The sequence below is a fragment of the Ambystoma mexicanum genome, chromosome 5p (assembly GCF_040938575.1).
Source record: "Ambystoma mexicanum isolate Mex_15411 chromosome 5p, UKY_AmexF1_1, whole genome shotgun sequence".
In the NCBI taxonomy this organism is placed as follows: Eukaryota; Metazoa; Chordata; class Amphibia; order Caudata; family Ambystomatidae; genus Ambystoma; species Ambystoma mexicanum.
Window position 1 is genome coordinate 296,645,912 of NC_090930.1, and position 20,221 is coordinate 296,666,132.

At 48.7% G+C, this 20,221-nt stretch overlaps 1 protein-coding gene across 2 annotated transcripts in view; it reads left to right on the forward strand.

Annotated features, from left to right (window-relative positions):
- RADX (RPA1 related single stranded DNA binding protein, X-linked) overlaps positions 1-20,221 on the forward strand; it is a 586,560-nt gene that overhangs the window by 48,407 nt on the left and 517,932 nt on the right. For both annotated transcript variants that reach the window (XM_069612730.1, XM_069612729.1), the window contains exon 2: positions 10,199-10,341. In XM_069612730.1, coding sequence (XP_069468831.1) covers positions 10,199-10,341 — 143 coding nt within the window. The remainder of the gene's footprint in view (positions 1-10,198; positions 10,342-20,221) is intronic.

The following is a 20,221-nucleotide window of genomic DNA, read 5'->3' on the forward strand; positions in this document are numbered from 1 at the left end:
TGACACCACGTCTGGTGATCCTAAAGGGCGTTGTTCCCTGCGAGACAACAGAACTGCCCACTCTGCAGAAAATTGGGCCCCCAGCTCCAGAACAATCGTCCACCCCGAGAGCCAGCTCCGCGATTGCCCCAGATCCATCCGGGACTCCCCCCACTGCCGGCCAGAGGGCTGACGGCGCGGGAGTTTGCTGGAGCTGGGCCCACGGGAAAACCGAGCGGGGTCTCGCTGTGTAACATCCATGACTCCTCGCAGGAGCTCAGGAGCCAGCGGACGAGCCGACTCTTCAACAAACCCCCTCCCTCTGCCCCCCAGACTCACCTCACATCCTCATATCGGGAAGCGGCTACGGAGGTGCTGGGAGGCACGGAGGGCAATGGGATACACTTGGCACAGCCACCCTTTCCCCTGGAGACGCTGACGCCGACAGAGCTGATCTACTTGAGCGCCCAAGTCCAGGTAATAATGAATGCGATGGTCCACGCATCCGAGGCAGGGCGACCCCTGGTGGGCACTGCGGATTCGACAGCTAAGGCGGCAGCTCAAGCACAGACTGGCCAACTACGGAAGAAAAGCAGCAGCAGTGCGAAGGAAAATCTGCCGCTCGAGAGTGGGAAGATGGAGAAATCCCAAAGAGCCGCCCACTCGCCCCCCTCATAGCACTAAACGAAAATTCAAAACCAAAAGTCACAGGACAAAAGACCAAATCTACTAGGAAAAAACACCCTTACCAAAAGGAATTAAAAATTAACAGATAAGCTCAAAGCTGCCGAAAACAACAAAGACCACATTGATTCGGAAGGGAGCATGGATCCATCACACGTGGGCACAAACCACAAAAAACAAGAAAAAACCACTACAAAGAGAATGCATGAAAAAAAGCAATTGCTAAGAACATTCAAGGAAATTCCCTAAAAGACTTTTTCACATGCCTAGGCAAAAGGAAACACAATCCCTCTGAAGAAATCTCTGATGCTTAGATTCTGGAGGCAATTCAGGACCTAGTCCCGGTCTCCAAAGTGAGGAACATTGGAACGAAGAACAAACCCAACTCACAAACAGCCTCTACGACAGTGAATAGCGGCGGGGAAGCAACAACAGCAGAGCAAAATTTCCTCAAAAAAGTTAGCTCGGAAACAAGCAAGGGGGACACACCTGCTAACAACACCCCAGAAGCCCAGACCCAGCACTCAAAAACCTGAGGGGTCATTGACTCATTGCAGCCCACCCCTGAGATCAGTAGTCTAGGACTGATCCAGCCAATCACCACTCCAACAACCCTACAACCATCATCAACTCCCAAACATAGGACAAAGACACCCTGCAGAGACCCAGAACTGGAGACTCTAAACCCTGCAATCATCACTAACACCCCCATTGAGTCTGCCAGATGTGAGGGAAACTAGAAAGAGAAAAAAGGCCCACTCTCGAATCCCGATAAAAATGATCTACCCAACACCATGCCTTCAAAACCAAACAAAAGACGCTCTCTGAATAATCAACCATTTCCTCAACAGGTGACACAAGAATCCTTCCTATATATGCCTGCCAAAAACAAGAGATGCAGCGAGGCTACATTCTCTACTCAAAAAGAAACACCCAGCAAAAAACTGGACATGGTAACAATCATGTCGGCCTTAACCATTGCACTCGCCCCCTTCTGTAAACTGTATGAATCACTGAACGAGACCTTAAAAGACCCTACATGCCTGTTTGCCATGATGCACACTAAACTGATTTACTTGGAAGGTTACGTCACAGCGAAGGAAAAATCTAATCCGACGCAGAACATAGAAACAGACAGGAACTGGACTCAGAAGAAACCTCTCGATCCAATAAAGCTCGTCGAAAAACTACCTACAACCAAACAAACAAAAACTGCTGAAACCCAAACGTTGGATACCTGCCGAATAGAACCAGAGTCAGAAAGCTCTTTCTCAAAACCAAAATCGAGTCAGGGCAACAACTTCAACTTATTTAACAGCATTCCCGGAAGAGCCACGGGCCGATCAACCGCCAACTTAGAACCCTTCATCTTCAACTCAACTCTGATACAGTTGGAGGTGCCACCCGGCGTCACAGGCCCGGCGTCACGGACTCGGCCTCTGACCGATTATTAGCAGAAAACAGGTCCCAGGCAAATAAGCAAGGAGGAACCAAAAACTGCTAAAACTCACAATGCCCTTGAGCTCAAACTAAAGATTGCTAACAGATCAAAGCAATTTTCATAACTCAGGGCCACGATCACCCCCGGAACCTTACAACCACAAGCTCAACCCTTCCAATCAGGAGAAAAGAGAACTTCACTCATACTTCCATGAATCGGCAGACACCAAGTTCACCAATCACAGTAGAAGACTTCTTAAGGGACGACGCCGCAATGAACATAACTCAACACCTAGACTCAGAAACCGAAAAAAAACACAACCCAAAACGAGGGTTCTCCAATAAATACTCCTGCTACGAGAGCAAAGCAGACTGACCGAAAGCACGAAAAAAGAAGCCTGTCCCCTTTACGCACAAGCACAGCAAGAAGCAAACACAACTCGAACATATCCGGATCAAGACGACCCAACGAAAACCTCCCTCACACCTCAACACACTCAACTAACCAAACGCAAAGTATCGACGAGAAAAAAAAAAAAAACAGGACTCCACGATCTACAACAAAAACATTTCAAACTCAAGCACTAGAACGCAAAGGAGCCCATGAGAAAAGCAAACAAACAGAACAAGAAAGAACAACGGGATCTAGAGTGAGAGCAAATCGCTCACGGGCACACTAACAAAAGAGCAGAAAAAACACCCCTACGATTATACTCAAACTGGAACAAACACCATGGAACAAGGAACATATTACGTTAAACAAAGGAACGACAATGCAAATCTTCAGAAAGAGCAGAGCGCTAAAAGCCCTGAGATCGGACGACTTCATTTTGGTCGAGCCATACCACAAAAATGAGAAAGCAAAATCCTTCCTGCACATAAGATCGTCTGCACCAAGCTTCTCCATCAAAGCCCAGGACGACTTGCTACATCGCGGCTTCCAGCTGACAAATTTGACAAACAGTGATCAAGAAGTACGGCTGCGGGACAAACCAAGAAAAACTCCAGACAGACCACACTACACATCCAGAACGGAGAGACTATACAAAGACAACAGGCTGCCCTACTCAGCGTTTGAAGAAACCCACAAAAACTCATCAGGACAACCTGCCCTAAGACAACCGTACTCAACATTGGGACACAAACTTATGACAAATGAAGAGAAACTAAAGCGGCCGGTCTCCGCCAAGTGTCCGCAAAGCTCCTCAGTCTCTCAGGAGAATCTGAGCCCTCTAAGAATCGGGGAATCCGAAATGGACCAGAACAGCAAAAAAACGCCCCAGGCAAAAACGGATAACCTAATACAAATGAAACAACTTTGGGCTTGGCTGCCTAAAGCCCCATCACTAGCTACGAAGAAATAGCAATCCGCGGTCCACGAAGGTGGGCCAAGAAAGAAGACGACAGAGGACCCAACTGAAATTGAAGAGACCGGTCTAAAAATTGGCTTGTGGAACACATGTGGGTTTGAACATCTCATGAGACCGGGCGGAATCGACCTAGGCCAGTTCGACATATTAGCCCTGCAAGAAACCTGGCTAAACGAAAAACCATACCTCGATGGCTTTGATATCGAAATAGCACCGGCGGGGAAGAGCCGGTTAGGTCACCCATCTTCAGGCATTATATTGGCAGTCCGCTCAGAGAGCGGAATCGGCATATCAGAAACCACTCCATCCTCGAAACATCACTTAGTGGCAGTTCTGAACTGGATCAAACAACGTAAAAATGCTGAAAAAACAGAAGACACAAATTGCCATCATAGTTGTCTACTGGAATCCCCAAGCAATCTCGGATGCAAAGTTCCTGAGGACAATTTAAAAAAGGACAACATCTACGCAGAAAAACAAATTACACACATCATCATCTGCGGAGACCTAAACGCTAAATGCCAGGAAAAAACTGCATTGGGTCCAAAGATTACTCGAAAGAACCCAGCAGAAGACAGGGGCGTGCAGTGGAATGAACTGATAGTCACACAAGGCTTCCACAACGCGGCCCAAACCTTCCCAAACCCAAAGAGAATCACGACGTGTGAAAGACTAAACCAAAAAGGAACCATCAACTACATATTTGCGTCCGAAGAAATGCAGAAGCTGATGACATCCTATCCGGACCACTGCAAGTGACCACAATCTTCTGCAAGCCACATGGAAATCCACAGGTGTGCACAAGATCTCGATGCCCTTTAACGTTGAAAGTAACGCTCAAGGGAACCGGCTTAGATTAACAGCCGAAAGAATAGACCAACTGACGTCAAAATACAACAGCATCAGATCAACTGTAGATTACCGACCACTCTTGAGCGCTTACAAAGTAACAACCAGAACAAACTCTCTGACTGGGCAGCAAAAAACCCACCAGTACGACAAACAGGTGGTGACAAAACGAGCGGCAATAAAATGCCGCAAAAGGCTCGCGTAAATTCCACCTGAGAAGATCTCCACAAAGAACATGCAGCAGAAACAAAGAAGTACAAATCTTGGGTAAAAAGTCACCATGCAACACTGTACCAAAAAGACTCAGAGGAAATGTTGAAAAATGGAGCTGGAAAAAATGCAAGCGAATTCTGGAACTTGATGAAACTGACGGGAGCAGTAAACCGCACTCCCGCTAACAATGTCAGTGAAGAGAAATGGCAGGCGCACTTTGAATCCCTATTTCAGGAACCCGCCGAACTGGGAAACACTTCACAGAGCGAACCAGAACCACTGTGGGCAGACGTCTTAGACGAAGAGGACATCACAGAAATCATACGAAAACTTAAAACCTCTAAACCCCAGGACCTGATGGTATCACAAATGTCGATCTCAAAAACTTTCCTAGCAATTGGGCCCCCTTCATCAGCAGGGCTTTCAGCAATTGTTCAAATTCAAGAACAATCCCAAGATCTTGGACAACAGCGATGGTCGTCCCAATTTACAAAAAAGGCGACTTATCAGATCCAGGTAACTACAGACCAATTGCCCTCCTGGACATGATCGGGAAAATCTATGGGATGCTATTGTTAAAGAAATTCCAAAAATGGGCAAAGACAGCACCATGCACCAACCCCTTCCAAGCAGGATTCAGAAAAAACTCCACCACAACAGTGAACATCATGTTGCTCAGTATAATCAAGATAAAAATACTCAAAGGTCCATCTAGAGTATTCCTTGCGTTCATAGATCTAACGCAAGCCTTTGACTTAATGGACAGAGCGAAACTGTGGTTGAACCTCAAAATCTGGAGCTGTCCGGAAAACATCCTTGCTCCGATAAAAGCTCTACACAATGCTACAACAATGAGGGTAAAACTAAACAAAAACGGTCTATTATCTGCAGAAATACCAACTACCCGGGGAGTGAAACAAGGCTGTCCTCTGGCCCCTGCCATATTCACAGCATTCATCAGCGATTTGAAAGATTAAGGCCAAACGGTCAGCTTTCCCACCAAAAATTGGGGATGAGCCAGTGCCACGATTGCTATGCGGACGACATAACGCTGCTGCATCAAACTGAGATTGGCCTACAAAGGCAGCTGAACAACCTGGCAGAGTACATCGAGCAGGCAAACCTGTTGATAAACAAAGCTAAAACAAAGGTCCTTATCCTCGAACGAAACACGAGAAGATAAAGAATCTTCCACTGGAACCTAGAAAAAGTCGAAGTCGAAACGGTAACAAACATCAGATACCTGGGAGCAATGATTGACAGCACAATCTCAGAGAAGAGCATGCAAAAGGAACTTTGGAGAAAAACCCGCTCCTTGACAGCACAGGCCAGAGTCCTGGATAAGAAATGTGTCCGCTTCTCCTTGATCCCAACACTAAAGTTCTATAAAGCCAAAGTGGTCCCCGCCCTGACATACGTGTAGACGCCATGCCAACAATCCCGGCCAACATCTGGCTAAAAATGGAGGGCTTCTTCTGGAAATCAGTATTGAATCTGCCAAAATCAACACAGACAGTCGCTATCAGAAGAGAACTAGGTCTCACCTCCCTAAAAGCGACGGCGGAATTTAGCAGCATATCCCTATTTAGGAAAACAATTCTCCCAGATGCCCTTCCTCCATTCAAACTGATAGACACGGAAATCAAAGAAGGAAGGTGCAAAATGATAACTAACTGGGCAACACAGAAAAGAAGCCTACTTGAGCAAATCGCGTGCACGGAAGAGGACCTCATCCTTAATCCCCTTAAAATAAAAAAGAAACTGGCTGCAATTGACTGGATTACTACCCAGGAAAGAGCTAACGCAAACAAACTCCTGTCCCACCTGCCACCAATCTCAAATAATCTAAACGAAACTATGCAGCTGCTGCAGAGATTTCCGAATAAGTCGATGAGACATAACTTCCTAAGAGCTCGCCTTAATCTGCTGCTCACAAACGAAATTCTCTATGTACGAGGCCAATCAAGCACAAAAATGTGCCGGCTGTGTAAAAAAAATCGACCAAACGGAGACAGTGCCACACTTGCTACTGGTTTGCCCGGCTATCTCACAGATCAGACAAATATACCTACGCCCAATCTCAGAGACCTACATCGTGAGCGAAGAAGATGACTGGTGGCAACGATTGATGAGCGGGCAAAAAACGTCTTGGTCAATTGCTGCAGTGAAGATCCTGCAAGCGGCTCTAACAGAATGCAGCAAGGCAAACTCAAACTCTGACAATGAAACCGCTACAGAACAACTAGAAAACTAACAACAGAGAAACACAACAGAACATAGAACACAGAAATCAATGAAACGTTGTTAAATCAAGAACACTTGATATGCACAAGAAAAAAAAAGTACCCTGTAGGATATTGCCCAGTGGGTGGTAGGCCTGCTTCAGTGATCTATTTGTAAATGCAATGAAGGAGGATAAGTTGTTATGAAGTTAAAAAATATTGTGCAACATTTAGCCCAATTCTTTTGCTTCCACAGTTATTTAGCCCAAATGTGCTTTGTTGTAGATAAAATACGTTTAACCTTCACTTTTAGTGATCTGCAGATGCTATTATTATCATCACCATTAATATTACTAATAATAAAATCGCACCTTTCTTGATACAATTGCCCACTCTGGAAAGTCCAGAGTTTAAACTCCAATCACTGTCAGTGCCCAGACTAGAAACACTTTAGCAGAACAATTTGTTTGATAATCTTGCAGGGTTCGAAATTAAAAATCCCAAAATAAAACTGCTCTGTGGTGTCGTATATCACCCAGTAGGCAGGAACTATCATTGGGGAAGCAGGCGAGAGAACACTGTGTACTGCAAATCGAACTTCCAGAGTAGAGGTTTTAAAATGTTGCCCATTATGTGTGATCCACTGTATTAAATATGTGCTAGATGTGTTCTAATTATTCTTCATTAGCAAATTATTCTTCCTTAACATACTCAAATTTAATTTCACCTATGTATGTTTGTAAGGTACCATTAATCGGGCTCTCCTATGCTAGGAGCAAGGAGCCAAATAGCCCTGATTGCCTAGCCTGCTATCATGATTACAGAAGCCAAGGCTAATTTTGTATTTCACAAGTTACTTCTGCTATCACTCAAGCAAAAGCTTTTTTCAAGTGCTGAAAAACAACCTAAATCTTATCCTGACATGGAGTGCAAAACATGTAGTGTTTTGTAGATAAAATTGCATAGATGGAGGAGTTTTCCAGCTATGCTCCAACCCTTGAAGGTGACTCTTGTTGCACCTATTCACATACCATTGTGGGACGGCTTTGTCCCTGCCGCTCTTTAAGAATTGTCTTTCATCTTCACGCTTTTAATTTATTATTAGACCACATACTTTACTTCTCCATCTCCTACCTCTCCTTTTGAATGTCCCAGGGAATCTGGGTTAACTAAAAGTGGGATTCATTCCCCTTTATTTTTCAAAAACGATTAGCCTTGAACGCAGCATTTCTTTATCACCAGTCTTTTCTGGGATCATTTTGGGGAAGGCACTTTTCTTGCAGTTAGAAGCACGTATGGATTGATTGCATCTAATGTGTTTCTGTCATTGAGCCATGTTACTTCTCCAAGATGTCGACCTTTGAAGCTGGTGGATGATATCTACGTGATGGGGTGGTGGGTCACCTCCTTTCTTGTGCTACCTGAATTCTCTGCAGTCTTTGATGCGGCTGACCATGGGGCACTCCTATATTTTTAGATGGATCTTGGAGAATGGTAGTGAGTGGCTTACATTTTCCCTTTCCGACCAGTCTCAATCTCTTCAGATCAGTTCCTCCAAGTCTCTCCTGCTGCCCATGCAATGAGTGATGCGACAAGGTGTGATCCTGTATCCCATTTTCTTTAAGCATTATATAGAGCCTCTGTGGATTTGGTGGCAGAGTGCAATGTTTCCATCCATCGGGGTTGTGGACCCACCAACACATACCTTCTTATGTGTTTATGAGCAGATGCCAGTGCCTACTGGTTTACCATAAGGAAATGGAGCCAGGGATGTTGGTTGCAATTAAAATGATGGCACTGATCAGATTGCTGTTGCATTGGCTCGATTGTAGGATTAACTTTGTCATAGACTGAAACATTGAGTAAAGAAATGGGGATTCTAAGATTAATATTAGAGACCCCCTTCACAGAAAGCACACGGGAGGGCATTGCCTCCTCCAGTCCCACAGCACACATCCACAAAGTTGTAAACCAGTGATCCAAACTCCTTTTCTGTTTCTTCTCTGCCGTTTCTTCCTTAATGGCAAACGCTTCTGTCATCAGGGGCTGTCTGATATTCAAGGCACTGAAATATGTGTGTCTGTATTTGGCCCTCTGTGCATCCCCGATTTGGGATTAAGGGCTGTGGTTCAATGCATTAAGCTGTTTTGTTGGAGCTGTAAAGTGAGTGTGAGTTGGGGTGCATAATCTGGAATGCAGGCTAAGTGTATGTACAGTGGGATATACGCTCACCTCTGAACTTGCTGTATCCCCCACTCCAGTCACAGTACACCCCACCTCACTCACACATCCTCTTCCTAAATCATTGTGCACCACACTACCACCATTGCAATCACAATTCATCCTGCAACCGTTACACTGCCCTTACTTCTGGTGAAAAGCAGTCTTATAATTCCACGTCTTACATTTGGAAAGACATTACCTTCTTGTGCAAGTATAAAAATATGTTTATGCAAGTTTGGGAATAAACTAATTCGACGCCTCTCGTTTCCAATTCTGAGAACAAAATAGAAGAAAAAGTAGAAGGAAAAACTGACCTTAGACAATTGAGCGGCAGACTCCAGAAGATGTCGAAGGGAACTAAAAGTGGCATCAGCATGTTCTGAAAACATTTCTGAGTCATCCCAACAGGAAGCTGCAATTTAACCAATCTGCAATTTTGGCTAGTCTCTGACTTACCCGCTCTTACTTTTGTGACATATTTGGCCTTTACTGGACTTAAAAACCTCAGACGGATGTGCAGCCAGCATGTCCTGCATTCCTTGCTCTCTTTCCTGACCCCCCCCCCACTCCCTCCGCCCATCTCTCCTTCCTTCACCACTAAAGAAGTGTGCATGGACCAAGAGTTGGCCATTGCTGGAACCTAGCCATCTAGTTATCTGTAATAAAAAAAAAAAAGCCTTTTATTTAATCAAAGAAAGCAAACCTGTTACTCTGTCCCGAATGCTAGTAAATGACTCATTCACAAAGGTTACTCCATCATAAAGAAAAGTAACAATTTTCGGGGGAATGAAAGTTAAGCATAATGTTGAAAACATAGGGTAGACAAACGCCCCCTTACCCCACTCTGTAAAAATAGAAGTGTTTGTTTGTTTAGGCACTCGGATGTGCACTTCATCTCTCACGTTTTCGAAGTTCTTCGGTATTCGTGCTGGGTCGTTATGTTTGCTTACTGGCTACCGCTGGGGCTATTCTGAAGAAGTCGTCGCTGGGACATATTGTGAAAGAGCGTGGCATTTCAGGCTGCTTAACGCACACTAGATATCTTTCTACTGTAAACAACCATATGTTTCTTACGGAAACGTTCATACTTGTTTTGCTTTCCTTGTGCACTAAAACCAATCCGTACTTTATCAAAAATGTTCATAGCTGCCATGCTTTTATGTCTGTCCATGAGAGCACAGCACATCTTTTGAATTCTAATTTGTTTTTGTCTTTTAGCTTTTAAAATCGTCTCTCTTTCGGATTTGGAAATAACTTGGAAAAACAGAGCAAAGTACCCCCCTTTACTTGTAAGAATTCTGCACAAATCCAGACTCCGATATTTTGGCAAACCTAACCGGAAAAGCGACGTGCCTTACCAGGTAACCTAGTTAAATAAATAATACATTTATTTTAAGTTATTTTTTAAGTTGTTGCCTGTAAACCCGGATTTTAAATATTCAGAATTAATATATGTGATTTTTTTTTAAATATTTTTTTTTATATTTGTTTATAAATGTGTTGCTGAAGCTGTTTGTTAACATGGCAAACCACCTTTTGATTACCATGTGTTGCAATGCGGTAGACAACAAAAAGGGTCGACTTAAAAGCATGTTGGGCCACATTATAAGTTAGTCAGTGTGGTGGTAGATTTCTTATGGCCACTTTTTTGTGGTAACTAATTCACTGCTACTTTTTCCACAGTGCCATATTCCGAGATTGGAGCAAAAGTGTAGTGTAAACTCAGCGTACAGCTGGATGTGTCCCTATGTTTTTACTCCCAAAAAACGGCAGAAATAACTGTTGGAATGCCCACCCATGATAATAACTCCAAAATCCCAATGTAGTCGTAGAGACTCCTAAATTCCCGATGAGCATCACGGTTTATATTTATAATTGGTTATTTACAACGCGCGCGGACCAAACCAATGCTCTCCACGTCATCTTGCTTCCAAAGCGAGCGCGTTGCCCCTGAGCTATTCTCCCTGCTACTTGTAATTGGGCTCACTTCTCCAGATTACAAGTGGCCCTACAGTAATTCTTGGGTGGTTACCGCCAAAGACATAATGATATGCAGAGTGGTGGTGCGGGGGGAAGCCCACCCTACTGAGAAAGGAGAACAATAATGAAAAAAACGACATTAGTTGGTTGACCTTATTATCAGGGTAATTCATAGAACTTCGCACAAAAGTGGCGCACGCGGCTGGCGCACAGTGTGCGCGTGCGAATGTCTGCGCCAGCCGCGTGCGCTAAAATCGATTTCCGCGCACAGCGTATTAAAAAACCTGCCGTGGCGCAGAGTAGCGCAGCGACCCTGCAGCAGCGCCAGTTACGCCCCCAAGAACGCCCTCGCGCAATGAAAATTCCCAATTCAGCGCAAAGGGCTGCGCTAACCCTGGACCAGTTTACAGGGCTGCCAAACAGCAAACGCCAAGCGGGGTACGTGTATTACTGGGGTGTTGCGTGAAGTTTCACACGCGATTTCAGCAGGGTACATGTATTACATGGTTCGCGGGAACTTTCACACGCGAAAGGGCCTGTGCGAGTGGGGTACGTGTATTACGGGGGTGCGCGGGAAGTTTCACACGCGATTGGCCTGGGTTCGTGTATTTCTGTGGTGCGCAAGAAGTTTCACACGCGATTCGCCTGGGTACGTGTATTTCAGGGGTGCGTGGGAAGTTTCACACGCGATTGGCCTGGGTACGTGTATTTCAGGGGTGCGCGGGAAGTTTCACACGCGATTGTCCTGGGTACGTGTATTTCAGGGGTGCGCGGGAAGTTTCCCACGCAATTAGCCTGGGTACGTGTATTTAAGGGGTGCGCGGGAAGTTTCACACGCGATTGGCCTGGGTACCAGTATTTCAGGGGTGCGCGGGAAGTTTCACATGCGATTGGCCTGGGTACGTGTATTTCAGGGGTGCGCGGGAAGTTTCACACGCGATTGGCCTGGGTACGTGTATCTCAGGGGTGCGTGGGAAGTTTCACACACGATTGGCCTGGGTACGTGTATTTCAGGGGTGCGCGTGAAGTTTCAAAAGCAATTGGCCTGGGTATGTGTATTTCGGGGGTGCGCGGGGAGTCCTACACGTGAATAGGCAGTGTGGGTTCTCCCAGGAGTCCCCTCTACCCCCTCCACGGCCCCTGCAGGCAGCCCACACCACAGGGGACTACCCTGCACCCATGTCATGTCCCGCAGGCAGCCCATCCACCATGGGCATGCCCCCCAGCCAACCCACATGTCACGTTGCAATATGATCACCAACTCATGTCTCCCAGCACCCCCAACCCCCAGCAGTGCAGGGCACCTCCCAGCAGGCCCCCACACATGTCCCCCAGCACCCCCACCCCCCAGCAGTCAGGGGCACCTGCCAGCAGGCCTCCACACATGTCCCCCAGCAACCCCACCCCCCAGCAGTCAGGGGCACCTACCAGCAGGCCCCCACACATGTCGCCCGGCACCCCCTACCCCCCAGCAGTCAGGGGCACCTGCCAGCAGGCCCCCACATGTCCCACACATGACCCCCTGCACCCCACCCCCCAGCAGGACCCCACTCATGTCCCACACATGTCCCTCTGCACCCCCACCCCCCAGCAGTACAGGACACCTGCCAGCAGGCCCCCACACATGTCCCTCAGCACCCCCACCCCCCAGCAGTCAGGGGCACCTGCCAGCAGGCCCCCACACATGTCCCCCAGCACCCCCACCCCACAGCAGTGCAGGGCACCTGCCAGCAGGCCCCCACACATGTCCCCCAGCACCCCCACCCTCCAGCAGTCAGGGGCACCTGCCAGCAGGCCCCAACACATGTCCCACACATGTCCCCCTGCATCCCCACCCCCAGCATTCAGGGGCACCTGCCAGCAGGCCCCCACACATGTCCCTCAGCACCCCCACGCCCCAGCAGTGCAGGGCACCTGCCAGCAGGCCCCCACACATGTCCCCCAGCAATCCCACCCCCCGGCAGTCAGGGGCACCTGCCAGCAGGCCCCCACACATGTCCCCCAGCACCCCCAACCCCCAGCAGTCAGGGGCACCTGCCAGCAGGCCCCCACACATGTCCCCCAGCACCCCCACCCCCCAGCAGTCAGGGGCACCTGCCAGCAGGCCCCCACACATGTCCCATACATGTCCCTCTGCACCCCCACCCCCAGCAGTCAGGGGCACCTGCCAGCAGGCCCCCACATATGTACCCCAGCACCCCCACCCCCCAGCAGTCAGGGGCACCTGCCAGCAGGCCCCCACTCATGTCCCACACATGTCCCCCAGCACCCCCAACCCCCAGCAGTCAGGGGCACCTGCCAGCAGGCCCCCACTCATGTCCCCCAGCACCCCTCCCCCCAGCAGTCAGGGGCACTTGCCAGCAGGCCCCCACTCATGTCCCACACATGTCCCCCAGCACCCCCACCCCCCAGCAGTCAGGGGCACCTGCCAGCAGGCCCTCACACATGTCCCACACATGTCCCCCTGCACCCTCACCCCCCAGCAGTCAGGGGCACCTGCCAGCAGGCCCCCACATATGTACCCCAGCACCCCCACCCCCCAGCAGTCAGGGGCACCTGCCAGCAGGCCCCCACTCATGTCCCACACATGTCCCCCAGCACCCCCACCCCCCAGCAGTCAGGGGCACCTGCCAGCAGGCCCCCACACATGTCCCACACATGTCCCCATGCACCCCCACCCGCCCATCATTGACAGGCACCTGCCAGCAGGCCTTGACACATGTCCCCCAGCCAACACGTCATCACAATCCAGATCCCTGGCTCTTATGGCCACACAAATCCCACCCACAGCACCCCAGTCCAAACACCCAACCAAGTTTTACATCCACTCCAAATTGAAATGCCTGTTACATGATCGATCACAAATAAGCAGTATGCGCATGAGTACAAGTCTGTCCGACCCACACAATGGCAACACATGACTGAGAAAACCCACATTGTGACATGCATCAAACCAATGAGAGAAGACCACACATTAAAGTAAGAAACAAAAATGTAATCAAGTCAAAATGAAGTGAATGAAATAAAAACACACAATAATGCCAATAATAATGAAAATGCAGCATGTCCCAAAAAATGATAAATAAAAAAAAATGAGAATCCAAATTAATCCAAATGAAAATGTGTCCAAAGTCACGGTCCAACAAAGCAAATCCAAAGGGAAAGAAAAGCGTAATATCCATTGCTCCATGGTGAAGAAAAATAAAGATGAAGGAGAAAAATCCACTGTAAAACTATGTACAAATAGCAAATCCAGGGTCCATGAGCCCAACGACATAAATGAAACCTACCTAATTAATAACTATATACAAAAATGTGGGGCATAGTCCATGCGCCCCAAATGAAAGGAAAAAGAAATGAAACTTAACACTAATGAACTATATACAATGGCGGCGGGCAAGTCCAACGGCTCACTTGTTGATGTCATGGGCCAGGGCATCATCGAACTCCTGTTCAATGTCTTGGAGGCGGGCCTGTTCTCTGGCCTCGAGGTCTTGCAGGGATAACGCCAACTCCCTGCGAATTCCCTCGAGGAACTCAGCCCGCCTCAGCGCCCTGCGCATGGAGTTCTCCGCCCTGACCATCGTGAGCCGTGCCTCCTCTGCCCGCCGCCGCTCCGCACCTATCTGCTGGCCCAACCGCTGCCACACGGAAGACACTCCCATTCCAGGGTCCTCCTGCCCTCCGGCTGATGCCTGCCCCTCTGATTTAGATTGCCCCGAGCGATGATGCCTCCCACGTTGAGCCTGCCACTGCCTCCGATGCAACTGCCTCTGCCAGCACGACAGCATCCAGGCTGATGGAATCCACCGACGCCGTCACGCACGTGCCCTGCTCGATGATGCCGGCACATCCACCATCTGCTGGGGTCCAGTTGCTGTGGTGTCAACCTCTGCTGGAACTCCGACTCCCGACTGTGGCAGGGATGGGATCCCCACCGAGCTGGCTGTGTTGGTCAGGGCAGGTCCACAGGGGGCCCTGGTGGCATCTGGGCCGGAAGACGGCATGGAGAACAACTGGCGCATAGTCTCCACAGAGGAGGAGGGGGCCGCCAGAGTGGCCGACACATGTACAAAACCCCCGACCATGGACACTCCCAACTGCGGCACGTTGGCACGCTGCTCTTCGTGATGACGTGCGTGCTCCCCCCGGGAAGCACGCACGTCATCACGAATGTAACGCGTGCGCAACGCAACACCAATCAGGACCCTCTCCATATGGCCAGGGGTCCCCTCGTCCACAGGTAGAGGAGTGTCAGATGACATGGACTTCCCCCCCTACCTGCGGACGGGCCTGGGATGGGGCATCCCTGCTGGTGCATGGTGGTGCAGTCACAGGGTCAGGGACAGCGACATGCCCCTCTGCGGTGACCTGTGCTGCCTCCTGCCCCTGGCCCTGGACTGCACCACTTGCACCAGTGGTACCACCCCCACCAGCCCCCATGTGCGGCTCAGTAGCAGCCTCCTCCTCCTCTGTGGAAATCACCAACCTGGATGGCTCCACACTGTCTTCTGCCGTTGCAAGCCCCTGTGGGGGCTCACCCACCCCTTCCGCTGCAGCCGTAGTGGCAGACGCAGCACCAGTCCCCTCACTCCCGGACGATGGTAAATTCTGGGAGGGTGACTGGGCCTTGCGTCGCCTGCCGGTGGGGGCATCCCTGCCGCTTTGCTCCACAGCGCCGTCTCCGCCCTCTTCATCACTTGCCGCTGTGTATAGGGAGACATAGAACACAAGCATCAGGGTACTGTACAATGGTCCCCTAGACAGGAAGCAATAGCAGATGAGTGGCACTGTCAAACATCACTTCCATCATGTCCCTCCACAACGCATGGGTCAGTGCAGGCAAAACACATGCAGTAACAGGCATGGCACATGCTATGAACATTAGCATACATGTCCAAGGGACTCTTGAAACATACAATGCTGGTTTGAAACTCACATGCATCATGGGTCATGCCTATCACATGCACACACTTCACCCTAGTTTCATCCATCGGGCCTCGTACACCCCAGACACAGTGGATACAAGGATGAGTAGGCTGCATCAGTGAATCTGAACTTTGTCACAGACATGTGTCATGCATCCATGGCATTTCCAAGTCACAGACACGCAAGTCAGACACACAGACATGGACACCATACATGTCCATGACTGTAACGCTCACCTGGTTCCCACGGAGGCGCAGATCCTGGCTGGACAGTTACCGTGTCTTCAATTGAGAAGCGCAGGACTCGGATGGTTCTCTGGACCGGACCTCCTCTTATGGAATGTCTGACTTGTAGATTAAGGTGTCTGCAGGCGGAAGAAAAAGGGATTAATGGCTGGTTGTTGGTTGGGCTTCTCCTCCTTATTCGTTTTTTCCCTGAGGCCGCCCAAAGTCTGAATGAGCTCTCACCTTAGATATGTAAATGCTGGGCTCTCCATCCTGCGACTGATGCAGGGGCGCTGGGTTCCAGTTACTTCACTGGGATTGCTTTAAGTCTCTTGTAGCCTCAGAGGGTTTAAAGCTGCTGAAGAAGCGATGCCGTCGTTTTCTGCACGAGCGGATGCTGGTCGGTTTGTAAAGTTCGAGAGCACCTTTTAATGAAGTCTTTGCCTTTGTTTCTTAGGTGCCGAAATGCTATATGCTGAGCATACGGATGCACGTAAGTATGAAGGTCCGTGCACGTGGAGGAGCACGTAAGTAATATGCTTGCTGACAGGTTTATTCGCACCTCTTAATGTCTTTTTCTTGATTTGCAGGTGCGGAGATGCAGCAGAAGAGGAAATGGCGAGGAGCGCACAGCTCCGGTAAGTGAAAATATAATTGTGTCCAATTTCCCCTTTTTTTGAACTAACCGGAGTTCTTTGTCTTGCAGGTAGAGGCCGCGGGATTCGGGAGATGCCGTGGATTCAGGTAAGTAAGCGCGGCTGCTAAAACGTTGCCCTTTGCTAACCTGATGTTCCTTTGCTGACAGGTGCGGCCGGAGACTGGATCCCTGGATGGTAAGTGAAGATCTGACTTGTTTTCACAGGCTGGAGCAGAAGATATCACTAGAAGACTGGAGCTGACTCGGTGAGCGTCCTGCTGCAGATGCAGAATAACGCGAAGCACATTCTTCCAATCGGGTGTGGTTTAAATAGTGTTGAGGTGATTAGGTGTCTTCCTCCTCAGCCTCGCCCAAGAGAAAAAGAGTTCCTGTGTTCCAGAGTCAAGGAGTGTTGCCAGCCCCACCCAGGTAAGAAAGTAGTTCCAGATTGGAAAAATAGTCCCACCCAGCAGAAGGCTGGAGCTTCATTTTGCCAGGACTTGTGAAGGTGAGTATGCAGCATGGTCTGCTACAGGTAAGTCCACCCAAGCACCTTTACCCAAAGTATGAGCCCGGCGCCTCTGGCGCCGGGACCAGTTATTCTTATGAGCCTGGCGCCAACGGCGCCAGGACATGGTCCAGAGGGCCCCGATAGGGGTCGGTTGGGACCAGGGGCGGGGGTTGTGAGCCTGCTTCCGGGGATGTTGGGCTTGTCCTGATTCCTTGGAAGCAGTGCTCATGACAGCACCCCCCCCAAAATTGTCTCCCCCCCGGGGGTTTTGGTTTGTCGGGAAAAGTTCGGTGGAATCTTTTGATTAGGCGAGGTGCGTGGACGTATTCAGAGGGTTCCCATGATCGTTCTTGGGGCCCGTAGCCCTTCCAGTCAATCAGATAGTATAGCTTGGACTTGATGATCTTGGAGTCCAGGATGTTTTTGACCTCAAATTCGAGTTCTCCATTAACTTGAATAGGTTCTGGAGCTTTAGTCAATCGGGTTCCAGGCTGCATTGGTTTTAGTAGAGATACGTGGAAAACTGGATGTATTTTCATGTGGGACGGCAAGCCCAACTTGACAGCCACTGGATTTATTATGGCGGTGACAGGATATGGTCCCAGATATTTTGGATTGAAGGTGCAAGGTCCTTTAAGAGTTAAATGTTTAGTGGATAACCAAACTAGGTCTCCAACCCGGTATTGGGGGGCCTCCCTTCGATGTCGGTCTGCTCCCTTTTTATACTGTTCTTTGGCTAGTTGAAGATGGGTCGTGGCTTCCTTGAAAGCTTGAGTGATAGCAGTGTGTAGATGATCTACGGCAGGTGTTCCGAGATCCTGAGGTGGATCAAGATTGGAGGTTCGAGGGTGAATCCCGTATAAGAGGTAAAAGGGACTTTTTCCGGTTCCTGAATGGATCGAATTGTTGTAGGCATATTCAGCGATCCAAAGGATGTCTTTCCAATTACTTTCCCACTGTTGCAGCATGCACCGTAAATATTGTTCCAGAGTTTGATTTGTCCTCTCGGTTTGCCCGTCGGTCTGGGGGTGATGGCTGGTTGAAAGTCTCACATCAATTTGAGCTAGACGACAGCAATTTCGCCAAAAGTGCGAGATAAACTGGCTTCCCCTATCTGAGATCAAAATTGAAGGGAAACCATGTAACCGAACAATGTTTTCGAGGAATTCTCGGGCCAGGACTGAAGCTGAGGGTAAGCCCTTCAGTGGGATGAAGTGGGCCATTTTAGAAAATAAATCCAAGATTACTAAAATGGTGTTGTATCCGGAGCATGAGGGTAAATCAGTAATGAAGTCCATGGAAAGGGTATGCCAGGGGTGTGGCGGGATGTCTAGTGGGTGTAAGAGGCCTACTGGTTTTTCTTTCTGACTTTTGTTTTGGGCGCACACCCCACAAGACATTACAAAGTCCTTGATGTCCTTTCTCTATGACGGCCACCAGAAGTGTCTCTTGATCTTCTCTGAGGTTTTGGCAATGCCAGGATGTCCCTCCATTAAAGAATCATGGTAGCAAGAGATTACCTGTCTTGGTAAATCAGTACCAGTTAAGTATAGTCATCCTTGAAAATAAAGCAAATCCCTAATCACGGTGAAGTCCTTTCCTTTCTGTTGCCAATTCTGTAGATCTGAAGGAGTCACAAGTTGTTTGGCCTTTGCTTCGATATCTTCGATGGATTGCGAGGAGACCAGGCCCAGGATTCTTTGTTCGGGAATTATAGGTACTGGTTCAGGATTGACCATGTGTTCCTCCATTCCAATCCGGGAAAGGGCATCTGCTTTGCCATTCTTGTTGCCTGGACGATAAGTGATTACAAAGTCAAATTCGACAAAAAAAAGAGCCCAGCGAAGTTGTCTGGAGGATTGAGCTTTAGCGGTCTTCAAATAATGTAAATTGCGATGATCGGTGATTACTGTGACTGTGTGTTTGGCTCCAAGGAGGTAGTGCCGCCAGGCCTTGAAGGCGGACTTAATAGCTAGAAGTTCTTTATCAGTGATGGTGTAGTTGATTTCGGGCGCCGAGAACTTGCGGGACCAGAATGCCACAGGGTGTAATTGGTTAGTTTCTGGATCCCTCTGTGATAAAACTGCCCCCATTGCCAAGCTGGAGGCGTCGGTCTCAACGATATAAGGAAGGTCCGGGCGCGGGTGTTTTAATATAGGAGCTGAGATAAATTTGGCTTTTAACTCCTGAAAGGCCTGTTCTGCCTCTGCTGTCCACTCGAAACGTTTATTCTTTTTTAAAAGAGCCGTAATGGGCTGAACTATTCGTGAAAATTCCGGGATAAACCTGCGGTAAATGTTGGCGAAACCTAACATGCTTTGGACTCCCTTCACGGAAGTTGGTGATGGCCACTTGATGATAGCGTCAACTTTCCTCGAGTCCATGTGGACCCCGTTGGGTGTCAAAATGAAACCTAAAAATTCGACCTCGGTGACATGAAAAACACACTTTTCAAGCTTGGCAAAAAGTTTGTTGTCAAAGCCTTTCAAGAACAGCTCTGACGTGTTTCTGATGATCTGCTTCAGAAGATGAGTACACAAGGATGTCATCAATGTAGACGACTACACAAACGTCTATAAGTTTTCTAAGAACATCATTCATGAAGTACTGGAAGGCGGCCGGAGCATTGCAAAGACCAAAGGGCATCACTTGGTATTCAAATAGTCCATACTTGGTGCGAAAGGCCGTCTTCCATTCGTCGCCTTCTTTGATCCGTACCAAGTGGTACGCTCCCCGAAGATCTAGCTTTGTGTATATACATGCGCTTTTAACTTGGTCAAGGAGTTCCGGAATTAGAGGTAAGGGATACCTATTCTTTACCGTGATTTGGTTCAGGGCACGATAATCTATACAGGTCCTAAGGTCACCTTCTTTTTTCGGCACGAAGAACAGAGCTGAGGATACTGGAGACTTTGAAGGACGGATGAATCCGTTGGCTAGGTACTGGTCCAGATACTGTC